This window comes from Xiphias gladius, chromosome 1 (assembly GCF_016859285.1).
Source record: "Xiphias gladius isolate SHS-SW01 ecotype Sanya breed wild chromosome 1, ASM1685928v1, whole genome shotgun sequence".
Taxonomy (NCBI): Eukaryota; Metazoa; Chordata; class Actinopteri; order Istiophoriformes; family Xiphiidae; genus Xiphias; species Xiphias gladius.
Window position 1 is genome coordinate 16601584 of NC_053400.1, and position 23344 is coordinate 16624927.

At 40.1% G+C, this 23344-nt stretch overlaps 1 protein-coding gene across 1 annotated transcript in view; it reads left to right on the forward strand.

Annotated features, from left to right (window-relative positions):
• Positions 1-23344, forward strand: part of spon1a (spondin 1a) — a 61997-nt gene that overhangs the window by 514 nt on the left and 38139 nt on the right. Inside the window, exons 2-6 of the mRNA XM_040131657.1 lie at positions 733-839; positions 5312-5445; positions 13244-13317; positions 13800-13922; positions 17861-18009. Of these exons, the coding sequence (XP_039987591.1) occupies positions 733-839; positions 5312-5445; positions 13244-13317; positions 13800-13922; positions 17861-18009 (587 nt within the window). The remainder of the gene's footprint in view (positions 1-732; positions 840-5311; positions 5446-13243; positions 13318-13799; positions 13923-17860; positions 18010-23344) is intronic.

A 23344-nucleotide genomic window follows, 5' to 3' on the forward strand; every position in this document is an offset into this window, starting at 1 on the left:
CTAAATCTCTCTGTAACCTCTTGCATACTTTTTGCCATTCTCTCTCATACTTATAACGATGTCTTAAAAAGCCAGCGGTCCCTGATTTGAATTGTTTTTGTCGAAATTGAAAGTCATTGGGTGCAGTGAATGGTCATGTGCCATCTGCTTTGTGAATCTCAAAGGCCCCTGACGTTCTAGTCCCGACAAAACGTTGCACGTTGGTTCATTTTTTTCCCCCGGTTTTAATCAGAAATAGTTTTATACCATCCAAATCGTATGAAAGAATAAACGTGAAGCGCGGATTAGGGAATCAAATTTTTCAATTAAAGCCTATCACCTTTGCTGGAAAGGAGTCATTTTGAAGTTTAAAAGTCATATCTCATGATGCTGATAAAGTTGTCAAGTACAGCAAATTAAAATTAAATTAAATTTTCCCCAAAGTAGATTGAACATTCTATTACGTTCTGCTGGATTGCAAGGTGAACAAAAACACTATCTTGAACATCTTATAGGAATACTGCCAGGCTGAGAATGAGCCAATATAATTACTGTTATCTGAGCTACATCCTCAAGAACCGGTGGGGAAAAAAAATACTTTTTTATCAGAATGTTTTACCTTTTATCCATCACAGCTGTGTTATTTCTAAATGCAACACTTCTCAGGCAGGTAGTGAGTGGAATGAGGATTGTAGTTCAGCTTTTTTCTCTGTCGGCTGATGCCTGCTGTCTCTCTTGTTTGCTTCCTTCTAGTGACTGTGATTGCATCCAGCCCCTCCTACTTTAGAGGGTTCACCCTTATAGCCCTGAAGGAGGGCACAGAAGGAGACAAGGACGAGGACTATGCTGGAAATTTCCAGGTAAGGTAGTGCTCAAAATATGAATATGGCAATTCATTTTCCATCACACATCCTGGTCTGGCACACCTGTAGTTAAACCCTGGTATTTAATGCCCATCCTTCATATCGGTTATGCAATACATTTTAATTTGTGACTCAGCAGCTACAAAAGACAGCAAACCAGCACAGTTAACCACACCTGGCTTGACCGTATTAGCAATACCATCCTACCTCTGGACTCCAGCACAAGCACTATGCAAGAAGTGTGTGAAAAGAGAGAAAAAATAGATCTTACTGTAGGGGGGAGGGGTGGGGTGGTCTTCACAGATTTTTTTTTTTCTTTCTTTGCACAGCCTTCCTGTCTTCACATTTCAAAGTGTGATTATTCTCACCTCATCTCCTCTAATAGGCTTGATATACCATATGAGAAGAGCATACTCTCAGCTCAACTGTACTTTGTTTGGCATTCGAGGAGTGGTGTTCTCACAAGCAGGCATACAGTTCATGTATGTAGGAAGTGTACAGTTGGTTTAGTTAAGAGGCTTATTAGCATTTATACAGGAGGTCCAGCTGGAGTATTGTAGGAAGGAGGGAGAGAAGGGAGTGGGGCCGAGAGTGTGGAAGGAAGAGAGAGAAGGCAAGGAAACTGGTGCTGTTATGCAAATGCGATTATGCCCAAAAATATGTGAATATTCCTTTTGTAATTGTAATGCAGCGTGAGGGGTTGACTTGTAGAGAGAAGGAGAAGATTGATTGATCGGGTATGTGTATGTATGTGACTACAGAAAGAGGAGGGATAATAATCATATGATACTATGATAAACGTAATACACTGAATTGATTTCTAGAAGTATTATACATATAGTGCTATGCATTCAGCATAAGGTAATGTATGTAGATTCCATTACACCACATTGACAGTGTAGAACTACATAGTAAGGTGAAAGAAAAAAGAACTATGAAACTTAAGCTTAATTTTACACTCATAACCTTTAAATTCAATCCTCTTCACTTGTTCTTGTTCTGCTCTCATGCCTTTTAAGCTTACTATGTCCTGCCAATGCTTATTTCATCCAAGTCGAGGCTGCGGTTTCAAGAAATTCATATATCTTACAGTGGACAAGATGACATCCTGTTTTTCAACGCATTTGAAAACAACTGAGGAATTGGTTTTTGCCATGTCACGCACCCAAGTATTAGAGAAATACTGGAGAATGGTTAACAACTGTAAAGCCGGTATACATTGATACAGTGTATTCTTTATAAGAAAAAGGAAAAGGCATACCCACCTAATACACCCAGTTTTAACCTAAGCCAAATTCCAATTCCTGCCCAGGACTCAAAATCATATGTTTTCTTAGAGCAGACCTTGTAAAGGAGCAGTTGTTAAATTGGTTTAACAGGATGTGTGGAGTTCTCTTTTTCAGACTCTTGTGAACCTGTCAGTTTCAGTTGCTTCCCACATAAAGTCCTACTATTTTATTGAACCTGTAATACGGTGCATGGGGAGGTTTGCACAGCAGCCCTCAGGCTGCTCTGATCACAGTTATTGCCATGCTGTGGGACTCTCTGTGAACCTGAGCCTTGAATATGGAGAACATAAAAAACAGGAACATTTTATTTTTGTCCTGTGTGCACCTCCCATCTCATTACCCTGTGTTAGCACTGGCAAGGTTTTTTCTGTCTTATTTGTCCATGTAATTGATTTTATGCCGTTGTTATTTAGTGCCAGCCTGGAGCGCGCTCCTCAGCCATATGGCTGAGCGTGGTATGGTGTGACAGGGTGTTAAACGGCAGGAGTAAGGAGGGGAAACACTACATCATTTAGTCACATTAAGTTGCTTTGCTCCACACATGGATGAGGCTGAGCATGGAGTGCACACAGAAAGTCATGACAGATAGATGTGTTACCGTAGCCTTTAGATGTTGGCATGAGAAGTAAAAAGAATGTATATGTGACTCCTGCTAGGTTTTAAGAAGTTGAAGATCTATTTCACAGCCGCAGATGGTCACCTGTCTAGTTAAAACCAGCATGTGACAGCGCAGTAAAAATAAACTGCTGTCCAAAGAGATATCCCTCTATCATCACCTGCTCTGTTAGTCTTTCATGTTTTATGTCTTTTATGTCAAAACACAGACACACACACACACACACACACCATCCCTCCATTCTGAAAGAGCTCTGAATGGGCTGGCCTCCAGGCATTGAGAGAATAGAAAGAGAAAAGAAGCTGCAACAGAAGACGTCAGGGTTTATTTAACATACAGCTCATTTGAAATCTGCTGGTGTGCTACATCTCAGCCGTCTCAGGACAGCTCCCGACTTGATGAAAAGCACTTTTATTGAGCTCTCTGGGGAGGTCAGCGGCGCCTGTGTGCATGTGTGTGTGTGCGCGCGTGTGTGTGTGTTTGTTTGTTGGCAGGAGTGTAAACCAGCAGTTTTGGCGATGTCTTATGAGACATTACTTCTCAGCAGGGTGAGACAATAGAACAAGAAAAGGCAAATTGTTATGTGGCTATGTGAGGGGTGAAATCCCATTTGAGTGCAACATTTGACATAATCGTCGACACAGACGTAACAGACACCATGGGTTGCATCATCTCCAGATTATAATTCCACAAGGATGATCTGATATTAGGACAACAAAGATGTGTGCCACTTAAACCATATGCAAGACATGTTATTGCTTGGTTCTGACCAGCAGCTACTGTAGAGCCAAGCACTTTCTCTGATGCATAGATTCTTGCATAGACCCAGAAACACAACTCCGTTTTTCCCATACCATGTCACATTTTTCCCTTTTCCTAACGCTCAGTGTCCTTCTATTGGTAGAAGGTCTGAAAACACTGCAAGTGGAAATAGGTCATAGGTCATTTTGCAGCAAATTGGTTGCTTCTTTTTGCAGATGGTGTTTAATGCGTTCCCATGAGACTTTGCAGGTTTTAACATGTGCTGCAGTCCAGTCAGGCCAGCCCAGGATGCCTGTTAGAAACCATGGGAACTTTGGGGGGGGGGGGGGGGGCATAATCCGTCAAACAGAGATGGGCTACATTTACACAAATCGCGCACACACACCCACACACACACACACGACTCCCAGGCTCCCCTGCTTACTCCCCCTGTCTCTCACTAACTCTCACACACACACACACACACACACACACACACACACGCACACGCACACGCACACGCACACGCACACACACACGCACACACACACACAAACAAACACGCACAATCACAGGGGCAGGCACATCCACACACAATCCACTTTCAGAGGGAACTCATTCATAACATGGCATGACAAAGGAAATTCTCTGCTGACAGCTTTATGGAGTGAGAAAGTTCCCCGTCTTTACTGCCCTGATGTCACTTCCTATCAAACAGATCCTTGGTCTCTGGGCAGTGAATATTAGCTCGCTGGCTGCAACCCACTCTACTCATTTTCTGTCCAGTTAAAATCAATGAGACGCTTAATATCTTAGGTGTGCACGTGCGTAGAGAGGGCAGCATGCATTTGGACTCTTCAGTTTGACCCAAAGAATCCAGCCATGTCTCCAGTACAATGACAATGACAGAGTTTCACAAGGACTGAAATGAGTAAAACCTCAACTTCCAGCCACAACCATCTGACAACTGACTTTTCTATTTATCTCACTCCGGTTCCCAACCGTTTTGGCTTGTGAGCACGAAAAGAAGAAGCATCTACTTGTGACCCCTTGTCAAATGTTACATATATATGTATCTGTGGTGAGCAGTTCTACCAAGGAGTAATTTTTCCTCTAAACTTCTAAGATTGTTTCATTTGAATCACACCCGAAAATATAAAACTATTCCATTTATTTGTCATCTCACAAGAGATAAAGTATCCATTGCAGAATAACTAAATGAATATGAACTTGTGAACATTTGGTAGAACTTTTTTCTTCTCTCCTATCCTGTTAATCATGTTACTAACCATCAGATTAACTTTTTAACTAATTAGAGGGGCCCCAGACTCTAGGATGGGAACCGATACTTTAACACTCACACACATCTACCTGCTGATGTTTGAACCAATGCACATGAGGCATCTCTGTTCAATTAGACGTCCTAGCTGCTAGGTCGGATGTATTTGTTGTATCAGTGTTAGGTAAGCTTTAAACAGCAGATAAGCATAAATGGTTTAAGACTAACATGATTTAATTCTATCATAACTCTAACTTATAATAATTGCTCAACTCTCAGGTTTTAAATATTTTTTATGTGTGTTAAATCCATTGATTTATCTGGAAAACATGACATTTTTTTTAGTTTCAGCTGCTAATTATATTTATAGGCACTTGAGCTGACAAGGATCACCTAATGAATAAAATCAAGAAATCACATGCAGATGTTTCAAGTGCTTTTGATGCAAGTCTTTTCAATTTTCACTAATCTTTTTGTGTTTGTGTGTGTGTGCGCGCGCGTGCGTGCGTACGTGTTTGCGTGCGTGTGTGTGCATGCTTTACAGATAACTGATGACGAGGAAACACAGTTTATGACCAACTGCCCACCTGCAGTGACAGAGAGCACTCCTCGCAGACGCACCAGCATCCAGGTGTTTTGGACTGCACCCCCGAGTGGCTCTGGCTGTGTCGTCCTCAAGTATGTACTGTATAAAGCAACTAATGCTGAGCCTGCCCAGCAGAGGCCAGTCCTCAGCTAAAATGCTTAGAGATACACTATACCCCACTAATTCATAAAAATATATATTTTCTATTTTGGATAAATGGGTCCTTGTACTTGGTGAACTTTAATTCATTATTTTATAAGAGGTCTGATAATGTGGAGAGTACGGCTCCCCCTTTATATCAAATTCTTTTGATAGATTTTTTTTCACCCTTCCTTTAAATCAATGGATGATACAAGAGACAAGCTTAGTCTACAGATCCAGTCTTGTATCAAAAATGGGATAGATTTGATTTGTGATTGACTACTGCTGACCAATATATGTGCTTTTTCTTTTTACCTTTCAGACAGCCAACAGCATGTCTTGTGAATTTAGTATTGCATGGTATTACATTTCATAGCAGGCAATGTTTTGAATTTAGGTTTGTTATGGTTTGGTTTGTTGTTTTTGTTGCTGGTGCATGCACTTGTGAGAAGGTAAATATGTTTAATTGATTTAAAAATAGATGGTATGCTCTTGAAAACATCCTTCTCCAAGTTTGGTGAACTGATTTGGTGACCAAATGGCATAGCAAGCAGTCAGTTGTTACACAAGACTGAGCTAAATGTGTAACTCCCTGTACTTACTGTGCTTTGTTTGTGGTTGTAGTGTAGCTGTATCGATGTGACTTAAGAACTTGAAAGCTTAGTAACTATGTTCTGATACTCTGCAATTTTTCTGTTGCGACAAGGGTCTTGTCTGAATCTGAAATTCAGGTCCACTTCTCATGAATCTCCACATAATGCCTTTAAGTAGGAAGGAAATTCAGCCACTAGTTAGTGTGTAGGAGTGTTGGTTGATTGACATTGAAAACATGGATTTTATATAGTAATTGTATGTTCTTTTTATATTCGTGCCGATTTTTTAGAACTTATATTGATGGTGCGTTCAGTTAGTTTTGAAATGAGAGAGAGGTTGAAATAGTAGGATGTTTTTAAGAGTTTGGTTTTCAACATTTTAACTAAATCCTTTTTAAAGAAATGTTTTTCCAAGAACTCCAAGCTTATCCATAGTTTCAATCACTGAATGTATAGTGCTACATCTCTCTGGGATTGTTAGCTGTGCTATCACTATATATATCAAGTCCATGTGTACAGTAAGTCTGTTTCATTACATCCCTTCCCCCCAGGCTAAGCACAGTTAAATTCAGAATGTATTTTCAAATTTTCATTCCCACTTGGCTTCATAAACTATTCATTACCTTTATTAGTTATACAGCTGACTGACACCAATCGATTCCTCTAGTGTGTGTCCTCTGGGCCTGCTTGCATACAGAAGGGTAGTCATGTTCAACTGAAGATAGATCATGGCAGAAATCTGTTTATTAATCCTGTTCTGTGGGGAAATAATGAGAGTACAGGAGGTGGAGAGATACTGAGGGAATGTGACTCACAAATCCTTCCAATCAATGCTTTATTTAACCGTTTACGTACCCAGTCGTTTTCTTTGTTGCATGGTCTCTGCTGTTCTTATGTGCAAAGGGAAGATTAAAAATGTCACATTTTTTGGTAATGCATGTTATCACGTGAGTGTTACAGAGAGTCCTAAGTTTCCCTTGTCTACATCTCTGTGCTTTCCATTTCCCCTGTCACTATCTCTCTGGAGCATCCTCGTGACCTGCCCTTTCACTAACTTCTGATCCATCATTCTTTCTTTCTGCCCCTTGCTCTCATCTCCCCACTTTTTATCCCTCTCCTCTTTGTTTCCATCTTCACTTTGGTGTTGTCATAGTTTTCTCAGAGCAGGTTATGTTATACCTCACGTCTGCTCTCCTCATAAAGACCAGTGGGATGATGGCAGAATTTTATCCAGTTAAGCACATGGGCAAAGGAAAAAGCTGAAAGTTTGACAGAGTGCACAACCTAGAAAGAGACACTGGAAAGAGATGTGGCTGTAATACCAGTGCACAGACAATGGAGTAGGAAGGGAACGATAAGCTTGCAGTTCGAAAGAGATGCCTCTGAAAATCACGATTACAGACTAGCAGTGGGGATTTGCCATTGTTCTTCCCCGAACCTGGCAGTCATAAAGATGACAAGGTTTTTGTATGCCTCTAAGCTGCAACACAACAAAAGTTTTAATAAAGTCTTATTGATTGAGGAAGTACTATGCCCTGAAAAGTGCAGGGCTTTTTATATGAAAATTGTTCAGAGGGAGACACACTCTTGTACACTACGGCTGTGGTATCATATAGCCCATAGCAGCATAGAAGCATGGGTACATAAACACATAAACACCGTACAGTCAACAAATATGTACAGAAAGATACAACATAAAAATACGAAACGATTGCTATTATTATTATAGATTAGCTTAGAGAGGACAATTTCATTACCGTCAAAGGCAGGGTCAATGTTCGTATTTAATTTAATTTCATATCCTAAAAGAGCTCTGTCACTGCCCATCAGTCTGCATCTCTGTAGAATATCACAGTTATTTAAGAAAACAACATCTGGCCCTGGAATTAGGAGTGTTTCTGTGTGACATGTGTGTTGCTGTTAGAAAGCTCCTGTGACTCACATGTTGTCCCAGGAGTCTTGCTCCTCCCGAGTGGTTAACTGCAGTATAATTGATGGGCATTTGCAGTCTTTTAGATGGAAAGACTGAGCCTGGTGGTTTGGTTCCATCTAAGGTTGGTTCGTGATGATAGGGTCAGGCAAGGATGCTCATTCAAACTTCTGAACTCGGAGCACTGACTTTGAAAATTTTACCATCAAATACAGTTATTTTCAGCTTTCTTATACGGTAGAATAAAATCATGCCATGGTTTCCTTCAAACAATCTCTCTTGCTGGTATCCCACTGTTGTTTTGTGATTATGTATTCTATACATTGATGACTTGGTGGATGTTGTGGAACTTACCCCTGCACTACTTAAACACTGACTTAATGCCAGCTAAAAATCTTGTTTTTGTTGACAGCGGTTGAATTTTTCAATTTTCTGCAGTGATGTAGACGTGTATCCAGGTTGTGCTCAGTGCACTTTGACATCACTGTTAGGTGCTGATACAGGTGCTACAGAGTACACTCCAGACAGGAGGTAGGGATGTGGTTCACAGTACAGTTTTTAGTGGTAGCTCAATTAATGTCTGAGCATTTTTCACACTTAAGTCTTTTTAAACTCATCATCTCTGACAGCTGTAATTTGTGGCTCTTTGACAGATTTACTCCTTGGTTCATTTTAGAAGTAGAGACGTCGGGTGATGTTATGAACTCATTTTCACTTGTCATGTGTCATTTATTTCCTCTGCGGCAGCAAAACACATTACGCAAGCCTTCAGAGACTCCTGCAGGTTTAACTGGGATAACGAAACACTGTTAGGGCTCACTAACTCTGAAAGACTCATTATAAATGAACTAGAAAACACTCACTAGCTTAGTGACATTAAAGCTACAAAAAAACCCATCCCCGTAAAAAAACTGTAAAACACTGTAATTACACTGATACTATTCAAAAAGAATATCTGTGATAGTGAACACGTAATTGTCTAGTCCTGAAATATAAGACGATCCCCACTTTTTGAAACCTAATTTTTAGAAAAAAACATATAATCTTGTATTCAGGCCAATACGGTATCCTTCCTCCCCAAAGCTGTAGAGAACTCTTAGCATAGTTTTTTCCAGCATAATGCTCAGGCACTATGCCTAAGTTTTATAATGGTAGGGAAACCCTGGACAGTACAGGCAACGGCTTGCAGAGAGCACATTAATCATGCAAACACCAGCCAAAAGTTTCATTTTTTTTTTAACAGATTTTTTTTTTTCAGTAATAGCTAGCTACTTAGCTGCATATGATGTAATCTACTGTGGGTGACTTTTTTTTTTTTTTTTGGTGACTCAATCATTTTAACCGGCAAAAGCGGTTGGCTGAAGATAGTAAATGACTGACCACAAAATTCCCTTAAAATGTAAAACGTACTTTAACCTCCCCATCTCTGCTTCACTAATTTTTACCCAGATTGTTCTTTATGCAATATCAGATCTAATGGTCAAAGCCCGACTTCCCTCATAGCAAGGTGTAACAATGATGGATTTTGTCTTTGAGCTTTTCGACCACCTCTGTTGTAAATCAAAGGTTTAGCTTTATGTCTGATTGGATTTAAAATAATTGGCTTCCTTTTTGTTCATTAAGAGCCACTTAATGATAAAATCTTGCTCGATCTGCAGTTGGCTGATGACAAAAGGGCAAACTCTAGTCATGAGCTGTTGTCACAGCTGAATCCCCGTGGTTGGCTACATCCTGGTTGTTGCACAGAGCCAGAGTAATTCATATCAGTATATAATCCATTTATTGCAGTCACCATTGTTGCCTCTATCTTTTATCTTTCCATTTGTAGGTGGGAAGAAATATATTCTTCATCTCCCTCTGGCTTGCCATGTGGAGAGTAGTGCAATGTGTTTTGATGGGTTGTCTGAGTGAGACAGTGTATCAGAGAACAGATGAATGTCACAACGTCATGCAGCTGTCAGAACCTGTTTATTTTCGTCAACACGATGATAAGACAGATCAAAGAGGATTTGAGGACGCCATAGTCAAACAGACGCATAGAAATTAAATGTAAATACATTTGCTTTTGTGCATTGGATATATGTATTGTCTCTGAGTTGTTTCTTTTTTGTAAATTCTGTTCGCAGCAGGAGCAGATGGAAGAAAATGTGTTAATTTAATCTCTGGTTGTAGCAGGAGGAGATAAAATAAAATGAGAATTTATTTTCTTCTTTTACACATCTGTTGGGCATGCAAATGGAAATGTAGCCACAGAAAATGGCACAGAAAATCTATCTCACTTTTCTTTTTTTTCTTTTTTTTTCTCTTTCTTTTTCACTCTCTCTTTTCTCTCCCTTTTTTTTGTTAAGCTCTCACGCATACAGATATGAAAACACACACACACACACACTCAAATCAGTGCACTTTTGGGGTGATTGGGATCGGCCGTGGTGTGGATCCGGCAAAGTGAGATAGAATTTAAATTGGATGTTAAATAAGCATTACTCTACTTGATTGTCTGGCCAGCCCAGGAAAGTGGGCAAGCAGTCAGGCAGAGTATGCTCCTCTCTCACAGGGAGATATGTGAAATTGGGGTGCGATTGAATTAAAGCGTGACCAATTAGAGATGTGCCAGTGGTGTCACTTACACACACCACTCTTCTCATTCTCTTACACATTATCACTCTCTCATACGTGTGGTATGCTACAATGAGAGATTATAATGTGAGTATATTAAGTATAGCTATATGTGTTAGGGTAGAGGTGTATGTAGAAAAGTTTTGTTGGTGAGTATAAGAGATTGCTATCATGATGCAATAGCGTGTATGAGATCTGGTATGATTTATGACCTAAACGGCCTCTCATATATTGAGACAGACTTGTCTCGGCAGACCAGCGTAGATGTCCAACCTGTTCCTCCACTCATTGTGCAGGATATAACCTGCCTTGACCATCACTTTTTGAAATGGAGGTTTTGCAACTATTACCTCTTGTTTCCTCCACTGTGCTTTTCCTACAAAGATACCTATCTCCAAACCCATTGTCATCATCATTCACGATGGTTTTCATGCAAGAACCACTCATACGTCCAAATTTTTTAAGTGCAACTTAAGAGTGAGTTAAGAGAATTTGTGGCGTTCACCAGTTTTATCGTTATTACCATTTTTCTCCTAGGTATGAACAAAATGTATGAGTGGTCAAGACCTGTTGTATGAACCATCTCTTCACAAGGAGGAAACGCAGTTGTTTGACTCAAGAATTAATATGAATGGATTTGGTGTTTAGATATGTCACAAATATCTCATGATCATCATCATCATCATGGTTTGCAAATTTACCGAGAGGTTGAATTTTTTTGTGTCTTTTTATTGGCATATTTTGGCAACTTTTACTTTTCAGTAGTGGAAAATACTCTAACTCCAAAAGCTAACTCTGGGTCTTCATGTAGCTCTCAGGATCAGCCGCTGCATTGCGTACTGTATAGGCTAACATTTTCTCGTCCAGTGGGCTACCTGCGTTACTGTCCTGTCCCTTCAGCTACCTCCCATGTAAATCATGGAAGCTTTGCTTTAGCAAGATATTAATTAACAAACAACCTCATGTCAAATCGTTCTCTTCTTCTTTCTGTAACAGTGCAGCACTACTCTGATGACACATCATTGGCAGCTTATTGTTTGAGCCCCCTGATACGACTACTGAATCTTGTAAATACGTTTTTGTTATCAGAAGTGTGACAGGAGGACTTAAAGTTCGGATTTTTATTTTTACTCTTTGGTAACATATTTGTGAATGAAACTTGTCCAAAAATGGAGCAGAACAGGTAACCTTTATATGGCAATTTAGGGGTGTTGATTATGCTAATGATCAAATCTGCTGAATGCACACCTCCTCATGAACAGGTGGCATTCATCAGGCTGAGATGAGCAATTTATAACACATTCGTGTGTGAATCTGTCTCGGAACAGTCGTATGAGCAAACCTCGCAGAGAAAAAGAGAGTTATAGGAAAGAATATTAAAAGGTTCTTGCATGAGGCTCATTGTTATGTTAAACCACGTATATCACTGTCATTCATACAGTTACAGTTGATACGGTTGAGATGTGGACTGTACAAATTCCTTTACCTAAACCAATAAATCATTTAAGTATAAAATTTCCCTACAATACTGGGAATTAAGTGAGGTGTATAGCCGTCTTCTAGGTTAGTGCACTTTTTCTGTCCTCTTGTCTCTGTATGCATTTTCTGGCTGCGAGGGACCTGTTCTGGTATCGGTTCGGCTCAACAGAGCACAACACAGCTCAGCTTAGTTTGATACTTCAGAATAAATGGTATCCAAACAGTCCAGCTGGATGAGGCCCACCTGGATCAAACCTTACCCCACTACCTCATCCAGTGCCTCAATGTTGGGTTTTATCTCCATGGAAACCTTCCTACAGCCATAGCTGGTGTAAAAGGCTGGTGTTTGTGAGGAAGTTAGGTGCCTGGAGGCTTGTTTTCTGTTGTTGTTTTCTTAAGTCTGCTGGCCTCTGAAAAAAAGGTTTGTTTGTGGCTGATTTACATGTCAAGGCCCCTCTCAGACCTGTGTTCCCCACCACCCAGTAGAACAAGCCTCTTATACAGCTCAATCTAGACAAGCTCTCCTCTGCCTCACACTTTGGGGAGGATTTCTGTTCTCCGTTCTTATGGATTCAGTGCATAGCCTACTATATGGTGTGTGTGGGTACATTTCTGTGTATACTTTCAAAGTGCCTTAGGGACTTTCTTCAATGTAAAAATTACTCCTTTGGTTGCTGTCTCTCTCTTTCTCTCTCGCAGTTTTCCCGCAGCTTTTCAACCTCTGATTTCTATGTGTGTATCTTAATACCGATGCATGCCTTTCGTGGTCTTTGTATGAGACACTGAATGCCTCTGTCTGAAAGACAGCCTGATTGAGCAATTCCCTTGTGGGCTCTGATACCTGCTTTTAGGACTCCTCTGAAAAAAACAGGAAGATGATTATGAGTAACTCTGCACCTGTTCCATCTACCACAAGACACTGTTCAGACTCCTATACGGGTCTTAAAACCCAAGTTTTCAACATTTCCGGCTGTATGTTGTCTTCTCTTTCTTTTGAAACCTCCATGCATCTTTTCCATTCTTTTCCTGTTGTGACATTTACTCTTACTTTTGACCCTTTTGCCTACATTTGAACTTGGTGTTACCTCCCACAATTTTCACTCCTCACCGCATCCATCTCTTCTTGTTCAGGGCAAGCATTGTGCAGAAGAGGATAATCTATTTCCAGGATGAAGGCTCACTCACCAGGCGAATGTGTGAGAAAGGTAGGTTTCCTTTATTGACGTGGAATAGATAATTTACCATGAATTTCCTGTTCCTCAGTCTCCCTGCTGGTACTCTATTTCGCTCCCCACTGATAGTCTCTTTTTTCTCTATCTTTTACTCTTATTTTCTTTCATTCTTGATTTTGATGCAGGGACATTCCTCTCTGCTGTTATGCTCTGGCATCTGAGTGATTGTAAATGAGTGTGACCCCCTGGCTGTGCGTGACATTGGATGCCACACTGAGCAGTAGATCAAAAGAACTGTGCTACACATCCTCCCCTTTCTTCATGTCCTCCCTCTCTTCCTCCCTTCGGCTCCCCACTTTCTTAAACCACCCATCTCCTGTATGATGGGCATCACTCTCATCTGCTCCTTATACTAATGAGCAATCTCTCAGTGCCTGTCTCATGGTGTTCTGTATTTCTCTCTCTCTGGTTCCTTTTCTTTTGCGCTCCTCTACCCTCCCCTGATTTCTGTATAGAATCCCAGTACGGAGATGCTACAGATAAACCTCTGCTCGACTGTTGTGCTTGTGGAACAGCAAAGTACAGAGTCACTTTCTATGGGAACTGGTCGGAGAAGATTCATCCCAAAGACTATCCCCGTAAGCACAAACTCCTCTGCTCTTCCTTCATGTCACCTCAGCTCTATCACACAGTTTAAGAATAAGTCTGGTGATGTACTATTTTCTTTACCATGATAAAATCCCATGGAAAGACCTAAACCTGCAGTTAATTGGTCTCACTGTATTGCCTATGTAGCCAAAGCCTGATGTAGTTTATTCCAAAGACTACCATGCCATAGTCCTCCACTGCTATCCAGATACCATTGAAAACACATAAGTGAGTATCACCTTTGCACTGGCTGACATGTTCCTTTATTATAATGAACATGGGCATTATAGTTTATTATCATCTGTATTCACACACATTGTGCTGCTGTTGTAAATACTCAGTAGCTATTTGTTTCTGTTTGTTTAACTACAGTTAAAAAAAATACAGTTACATACTCATGACACATTTCTGAAGATTAAAGTCGAGAATAGGAACAAATGAGCCTTGAGCTGATTGTCACAGACTGGGTAGACAAGTCAGAATGTATTGAAGAAAGGCTAGCACATTGTTGACATTTATACACAGATTTGTTGACAAAAACGAAAATATAGAATATTGGCAGACTTATCCTCTTATTTAGACTGTGGCACTTGACTGTGCTACTGCCCTAAAAACTCTAGGATATGTTCCCCACAGGCGGGTGGTTTAGCCCCGTTACGTGGCTGACACTAGTCTTGTGGGTGGGGAGCTACAATACGACAGTTGGCTGTGATGTGCGTATAACCTTGAGCAACACTATCAGGATTTGAAAAAAAAAAATGTGGACTTAAGGATTACACTGGCTCTCTTGTCTAAATCAGGCTCTAGCTGGTCAGATCAATATACTGATTAGAGTGGAGTAAGATAAACCCTGAGACCAAACGAAGCCCTAATTTACTGTCTTTTTGAGGCAGTAGTTGGTATGTGAGTCATACACACACAAACACACACACACACACACACACACACACACACACACACACACACACACACACACACCTCGCAGATAGAACTTAAAAGAGGGATAGGGCAAACTGTGTACTCTCTGTTTCATCCCAACTCTTAGGACACTACAGTTGGATTTCTCCTTGCACAAAGTCATATCCTAGGTAACTATTTATTATTATATAATGGTGCACATATTGCACTGGACAATATTATTCACTGACTACAATACAGTAAACGCATCATAATCTGTCCTTATTTGGGTCTCTTGGTCTGACGTTGCCTTTTTGTAGCAAGCAGTACTTAGGTGTTTCTTTACTACCTGATATATGCCACTCTGTCACATGTCATCCTTCTATTTTTAACAAATGTCCTTCAAGTGCAGGGGCCATAGACCACTTTGGTGACACATATTCTAAGACCAAAAATTCACTGTGAAAAAGGCCAACAGGACCTTTCTTTTTATTTATTTATTTTTTTACTGCCGAAATGATAACCTTGACACTTCTATTGTCTTTCTCCCTTTTGTCCCAACTGTAAGTCATGCAGCAGTGCATGGCTATTGAACCCAAGTGACTGCAGCTCACTTGTACATATGGAGATGGAGAACGGCCTGGTTGTCAACACAGATTTTAATGGGATTGGCGGGAGCAAGAGAGAGAGAGAAGTCAAGAGTTTAACATTCCTATATTAACCAAATAAAGAAGTACCCTGTAATAGTCAATTTTTTCTTACACAAAAGTCCAGACTTAAAACACTTACACCAAAGTAACAGCTGCTTTCTATTTTCTGTCTACTTACGCTAACCAAGACCTTCTGACTGGACTGATGGGAAATGACATCCTCTGCTTTTGTAATCTTTACCATTTCATGAAGTCCCTTCCATACTTACAAAGACCGAAAAGCCTTGAAAAATCAAATGACTGAAAAAGAATTAACAATTTATTTCTTTGAGTCAAACCCAAACACAGCAGAAATTCCGAATTAATCAAAAATCATTACCCAAACCATAACCTCATCAATAATGTTGAAAAATAGAATCTGTGCTCATAATTGTCAATGAGGTTTGTAGGGAATTTTAAGATGCACAACTGTAAGGTCCACTTGACATGTTCAATAACTTTGCTTGTTTAATAACAATAGTGCAAGATGGGGGACATATAAATCAAGGTTATGCCAGGCTTAATATATCAGGGTAGCTAAAACAAACCTTGACCGTGGCACCTGAGAATTGCAAAATGTGTTGGTTGCCAAGGGGCTTCATCTTTCTGACTTATTAAACAGCAGCCAGTCTACCACCATAGTCAGATAGCTGATACAACCATTGTTTTGGAGAGACACACTTATCTCTCAAGCTATGTTTTCAAACAATCATCCAAATCTCAGTGAAATACAATTTTGTAGAAGTAAAAAGTCAAAAGTTAAATGTCCTACGTGAAAGTGGTCTTATATTGACATTAGCAATACCTGCAATATCCCATGAAGAACTGTTTAATGTTCTACAATATACTATTACAGGAAAACTGCAAACACAGGGATTATATTGTGAGAGAGATTAATCTTTTTTAAGACTCACATTGAAAACCAGCAGAAGGCTCAAAAAGATGATTTACACAACTGCAGAGAAAGGGCTATATTTAGGGCATAAAGATGAGAGCTAGACCTATGGCCTATTTGACTGAACCTCACTTTGACTAAATAGGTTGTATAATAGTGTTCAGACAAATGGTGAAGTTGTTAATGTAAAGGATTCCATCACGTAGCACAACGATAATCTTTCAACTTAATGAGTAGCTATCGAGAGCAACTGAATTTTATGTCTTCAAAACTTGGGATGGTAGACTCTCTAGGACTAAAGCATACATTTTGTGTTGTTTGGGGCTGTAAATTATCATTGTGCTCTCAGGGTGGCGAAGCTGGATGTCATTCCAGTCCATGTACATAATAACATACTAGGCAGGGTGATAATATATCAATAAGTGGGGTAATAAAGGCATATGAGACAACTAGTTTCTCTGCTGTTGCAGTAGACAAGTCAAACCACTGAGGGCCCACAGTCAGATAGTTAGGTTACCCCAGAATGACCTGTAAACGTCAACAGGGAGCCCATCAGTGCTAGATAAAAAGCTGTACTCCATAGCTTATTATGGCTTATACAACAGTGGAAACTACCACAGGGCTTTACCTTCCACTGTCTCAAAGTTCATTATGTAAGAATGAAGTTTGTTTTAGTCTGTGCTGTCACCTCTGATGGATCATCATAGATACTACCACTGCTGCATTCTCTGTATGCTTACAGGGGCCTTATATAGGCAGACATAGAGCTCTACTAGCCCTTTTTCTGTACGTCACCTAGATACACAGACCCTTCTCCTGAATGAGAGAGATAGAGAGGAAGAATGAAAGGATTATGAGGGAGCAAGAAATTTTGTATTACACTGTAGGTGGTTTGCAGCAACATGGAAAGATTTTTAGACTAAAAGAAATCACTGTTCATCATAAAGATTATGGTAAATTGTATGAACTTATATAGTACCTTTTTACCTTAGCAGTTTACAAAGCGCTTTGCAATTTTTTGCATCACATTCACCCAGTTACACACACACGCACACACACACACACACAGTCACATACACTAACAAACCGATGGCGACAGATTGGGAGCAACAAGTGTCCAAGGACACTTCGACATGTGGACAGGAGGAGCTCAAGATTGAACAGTCAACCCAGACATTAGTGGACGAGCCGATCTACCACCCGAGCGGCAGCTGCCCCACATATTATGCACATTATGTTGGATCAAAAGATGTGCTTGGACTGTTAGTCTGTCAGTCAGCCTGACTGATCGGCCAATTAACTGATGTATAATCATTGTCATCTCTAGACCTGCTAAAAAAAAATGTGCTAATTGAATGATGCTGAGATAACTTCTCAGCACAGTAACTTCAAGGAGCAGGCTGAGAGTGCCGAAATAATTAAGTGTTTTGTATTCTCACTTCACCAGGTCGTGCCAATCACTGGTCAGCCATAATTGGTGCGTCCCACTCTAAGAACTATGTGCTGTGGGAATATGGTGGCCTTGCCAGTGAAGGAGTTAAACAGGTTGCAGAGCTGGGCTCCCCAGTCAAAATGGAGGAGGAGATCAGACAGAAGGTAAGATTCTCCAACACTGGAAGACTGACTTACATGAAGTAGAGTGCCACAGAGTCATTGATGCATACATTTTTGCAAAAAATGTGGTCAGGGTATTTAACAAATGCATGAGTTCATTGATACAAATATTCAGCTTGCTTTGTTGCCTTAAATAAAACTGGTAAGAAATGGGTTGTGTAACACCACAGGGGCCTCAGAGGGTGTTCCAGAGTGTGCACACCTGAGTTCAGCATAGGATGAATTGCTTTGACGTTGTTGTCCAGCTTGATTAGTGCTTTCAAGCATCTATGCTATTCTTAGCCTTTCTCTACATCTACTGTGTACACTTCACCAATACACGGGATCTGGGGTGAATAACTCTGTAAGACCTGGTTTAGATATTAAAAGAAAAGGACAAAAGGAAATTTTTGGTGTGCCATGAAATTAGGCCTCCAAAAGGCTCAGCATTAAATTCTTGCATATCAGTTCATCTTTGATAAGGCTTTGGCCTTTACGCGACCCTCAAAATGTACAGGAGTTGCTTTGGAGGTAGCATCTACACAAGGTTGCTGTTATTTTTAACATCAACTCAGTCAAATAGGTTAAGTTGTCTTCCCTATCGTGCCCAAGGGACATTTTCTCTAGTTTCACTTTTAAATTGCCTCTCACAGCTTTCACCTTTCTGTTACATATTAAACTGTATTTTTTATAGATTTCTTGCACTCCACTTCTCATGTTCTTTCTCCCTCCGTGGCCTGCCTTCTTTTTATTATTTCCACAAATAGCTTGGTATATCTTTTCCTCTTTCCTTCTTCTCCACGACCGTCTCTCTCAGTCTTAAAATAACCCGTGCTGGTAGAGCAGATGGTCCTGCAGAGTGCTTTTTGTTGGCTAATATTGAAGACCTGGAGTCACAGCAGATAATGAGAGCAAAGTGTGAGCAATGGGATCTCTGTATCATCGCTGACTTCCCTCTGCCATTACAGCACACACTTTTTTTGTATTAGACTTATCTCTTGGCATGGATCATTAGATGAGTTTCTTCTAAGCTTAGAGGTAGGAGTGAATTGGCATGAGATTTGATTGGCCAGTACAGTAAATGTGATGAAAAACATCAATTTTACTAGTTAATCTTGTTGTGTTTGCAGTTTATTTGCAATTATTTCTGAAGCACATGAATCAAGAATTCATTACCCACACAGTCGATCATATATGCATTCCAAGAGTCCAGTTACATAAACCAAGAGGGAAAACCCTCTGCTTTCTATTGTTGGGTTGAGAATTATGTACAGGACAGAAAGTAGTTTGGATTGTACAGTATATATCCCTCTTCATATCAGCAGATACAGCGAAGAGGTTGAACAGGAAGAAATTAGGCGAGCAAATTTTCCTCACCACCTGCAATCATATTTTCACCAAGTGTGGCATGTCTCAAGGTATTGTTGTCGAGAATAATTGCTCAGTAGTCAAGTAGGATTGGCTGACACAAGAATACAGAGTGATGATTACACAAGAGATCAATATAAACCTGGTCTGATATTAAACTGCATGGAATTATTCACTGCCTGAAAATGTTTGTGTTGGTGTGTTTTTGCCTAAGCGTCTTTGTAAGTGGACATACAGTATGATGGTATTGTAAATAGGTGGTCGCACAGGTCAACTTCCGTCAAGTAATTTTGCCTCAGAAGACATATGAGTTCTTTGTGGTTGACATTCACAGCTCCTTTGATAACTAGAAGCTAAAATATGTTTTATTGCCTTAGACAATTGCTGCACACATTCATTGTATCCACTTTTTTACACCTCGTACAGCAGCGAGTCTGTCGATGCCCTTGAGGTAAGGAGGCTGGGTGGAGGAGGCTCCCTGTTTTGAGCCGTGCATAGCTTCTTGGTAAACGCTGACACAAACAGAAAGCTGATTCGCTTTTATGTCAGGTGGGGCGTCAGGGGGAGCAACTAGCAATGAATGCAAAATTGATATTCATAGCCAGGCTCCACTCCAGCCAAGAGGCGCACTGATCAGAGTGCTCATACAAAGTTCCATTTGCAGAGCCAAGCAGGCATGCAGACCGCTCAAACATGTGCGCGCACATACACACACACACACGGACACACAGAGCCCTCATTATCCTGCTCATGTCAATTGTGTGATGGCTTTATTTTATATCAGAGCTTGTAACCCTTTCAGAACCGGGACATAGGTTTGCTGTACTATCTGTCTTGGTGCTACTGGTTATCAGATGTGTGGTGGAAAAACATTTACATATGCCTGTCCTCTGGGAATAAAGACTCTTTAGAATTGGAGCTTTATTAAACAGAAAAACTACAGACAATAGTCGTAGTATTTTGTATGTTCTTAGAGTTCTTAAAAGATGGTTTACCTATATTAAAACGAGGAGTAAGGGCATGACTTTGGATATGAATTTGCTGAATTTTTTTGTCCAATTCATACAAGCATGCTGCTTTGCCTGCTCATTTCACTGGTAATGATGTGACTTGCTGGTAATAAAAATATGATTGCACGTTGGAGGCTTCTCAAACACTGCTTTCACCCACACAGTTTCAGGACTTCTGCACTGCACACAAGCAATCATAACACCTTGCCACTTATCACAGTGAAACTACCTGAGATTATAAGTGTGACCATTACTGCCCTTTTAAAAATTCATATATTGAAATGAACAGCATAAAATTGCAATTCACATTCACAGGAGAGGGTGCTTTGATTTGATTTATGATAGCTTTCCGCCAAAGATGCAGATCAAATTTGTATTTGTTTAATCTACCTTTGGTAAGAAGTGTCTTGAGGTGTAATACATACAGTAGTTTGAGCAGATGAGTTACAGAAAGTAATCGGGGACCCATTCTTTTTTTTTTTTTAAATTGTCTTGCCAGACTGTAAACAGATGTGCAATACTGTTCTATTTGCTAAGTACAAATCCTCTCCTCAGAGGACTTGGCAGCACAGGGGTGCAGCCTGAGTCCGTTGTTGTTGTCCCTCCTTTCATGTCTGAGGTGATTTGTATATGCATTCAGTCATTACAGAAGCTCAGTGTGTCACTAATGAGAAGTTTAATGAGACTGTCTCAATGGAGCAGCGACCAGGGCCAAGGCCTCAGACGGATTATGAAATCTCCTATTTCCTCTCGCAGCGTGGGGCGTTTTTCATTATTGCACAGTATGAACGCTTACGGAATCCTCTATTATCCTCAGCTCCACAGCTGTGCCACAGATCAGAGACAACACAACTCGGGATAGAATCGAAAAGAGACATTACAAGAGGAATTAATGACAGGAAATACAGATCTGTGTCACTTGTTACAGCTTATTTTACTGTCTTGTATCTTTTTATTTATACAAGGATACATGTGCGATTCATACTTTTATGGCTACTTTGTAAGTGAGTCCTGGGATACATCTAGATCCCTTTTTGGATGTAAGAAGCCAATACAGGATATTTCTGAGCAGGATTCATATCTTTTTTTTAAAAAAACTCGATTGTGACTGGTATTTTTCACAGTCAAATTTACCAGGTTTACGAAAGCTTTTTCACAGTCTGCATTGAGCGTCAGAGCTGACTCGCACATTTAGTTTGCATGATGAGCAAAAGAGCAAGTGTTATTATGGAATTAAATAGCAGCTTGTTGTTAATGTTCCTCCTTCTGCTCCTCTTTCTGTTCACCTTATGAGAATTCAAATGGTAAGTTTGCAGTTCATATGTGTGAGAACAGTAAGGTCTGCCATCTGTAAGTGGGAGGGCCTGCAGTCGGGAGCCAGGCTAGAGAATAATAGATATGCAGGTTCCTTTGGGTCCTTGACTCTCTCTGAATGAGCAGGTGTGTCTGTGTGTTTCTCTTTGTATACAGAGAATTACTTTGTATTCACTTCCACTGCACTGAAATCTGTATTCCCCATGTGTTGTTTGGTACACTTTTAATTACCTATAAAACTTGTCAGATTTTGTTATGTCAGGACAGATGACGTCAGAGCAAAGAGCTACTGTCTATTATATTGATCTCCTGAGATTGAGGGGGTTAGCGGAAAAGGAATTTCAAATAAAGCATTTTTATTTAATTGAACTGATAAAATGTTACTGTCTGCTGATTTCTTTTCTTGTTATTTCTGTCTCAGGAATGCATCCCAGAGTGCTTTGAGACCATCTGCTTGTGTCATAGCTGGGTTTCAATCTTGTCATTGTTGAACCAACAGCACACTTAACACAATGTCTTGGAAAGAAGCGGTTACGTTATTTCCCCAAAGTGTATTCATGTGGTGTGCAAACAAATTTCAATCCATTTATTCCAGTGAGAGCACAACTGACAAAACAATATATGACATGAGCACAGTCCAGACTCAAATTACAAAAGCAAACTCTCCCCTGACTAAGTAAACACTTAATAGTTGACATTTTGATAATGACGGATCGTTAAGTTTCTTTTTTTCCACTGCACATGCCTTCTATAAGACCTGTATAAAGCCAACAGAATCGAAGACTGAATGACTTGGGCTCTGTTATTTTCTTGCATCATTAAGTTTTGTAATGTCTTTTAAAGATCCAATCTTTCATCATACAGCGAGAGATCAAACTGGTCTTCACCTTGATGTCATTCAGAATTGATGTTTCAACCCCCACATTTGATTAATACCTGGGCCAACTAATTATCATGAGCCTGGGTTTATATAGGAGAATATCTGGTGGTCCCTGCAGCATGCAAGCATGTATGATACATCAATGAAATTCACTCCCTTTTATGAAATGCACTGGTCCACCCACAAAATCCACCTCTCTGTTTTAATGGCAGTTTTTGAGATGATTATGATCGTGGAAATGTCTTTATGAGACAATGTGCTCATACAGGAGGCACTGTGCTATATTCTCCATTGCATGAAGTCATTGACACAGGAATACGAGTGGCTTGCTGAAAGGGGTCAAGTTGTGTATGGGCTGTGGGTTTAAAATGCTGTTTGGATACACAGTGGCTCAGACTTTTCCTCCTGAGTGCTTCTTAGCTAAATCCTTTCTCAGCCATGTTATAATATAAAGAACACGAAGAGGAAACTCGTCAAACATCTTAAAGGAGGCCATGTGCTAAATTTTTGCCAGAGGAGTAACTATCTATCAACTTTAATGTGGATTAAGCTATGTAAAACATGCCAAAATGGTAACGTATTATCTCTAGATAGTTATTTTTATGTGCAAAGTAATGTATGATTTGTGGATTTTCCCTTTGGGCACGCATATGCCAGCAATATTTTTGTGTATTTTTTGACTGACGTGATAAATTGTTCGTCGCAGGAGCATGTAAAATTGTGTCTACCAGTATTTTACCAAAGCCCTATGGACACAGCGGAGTTG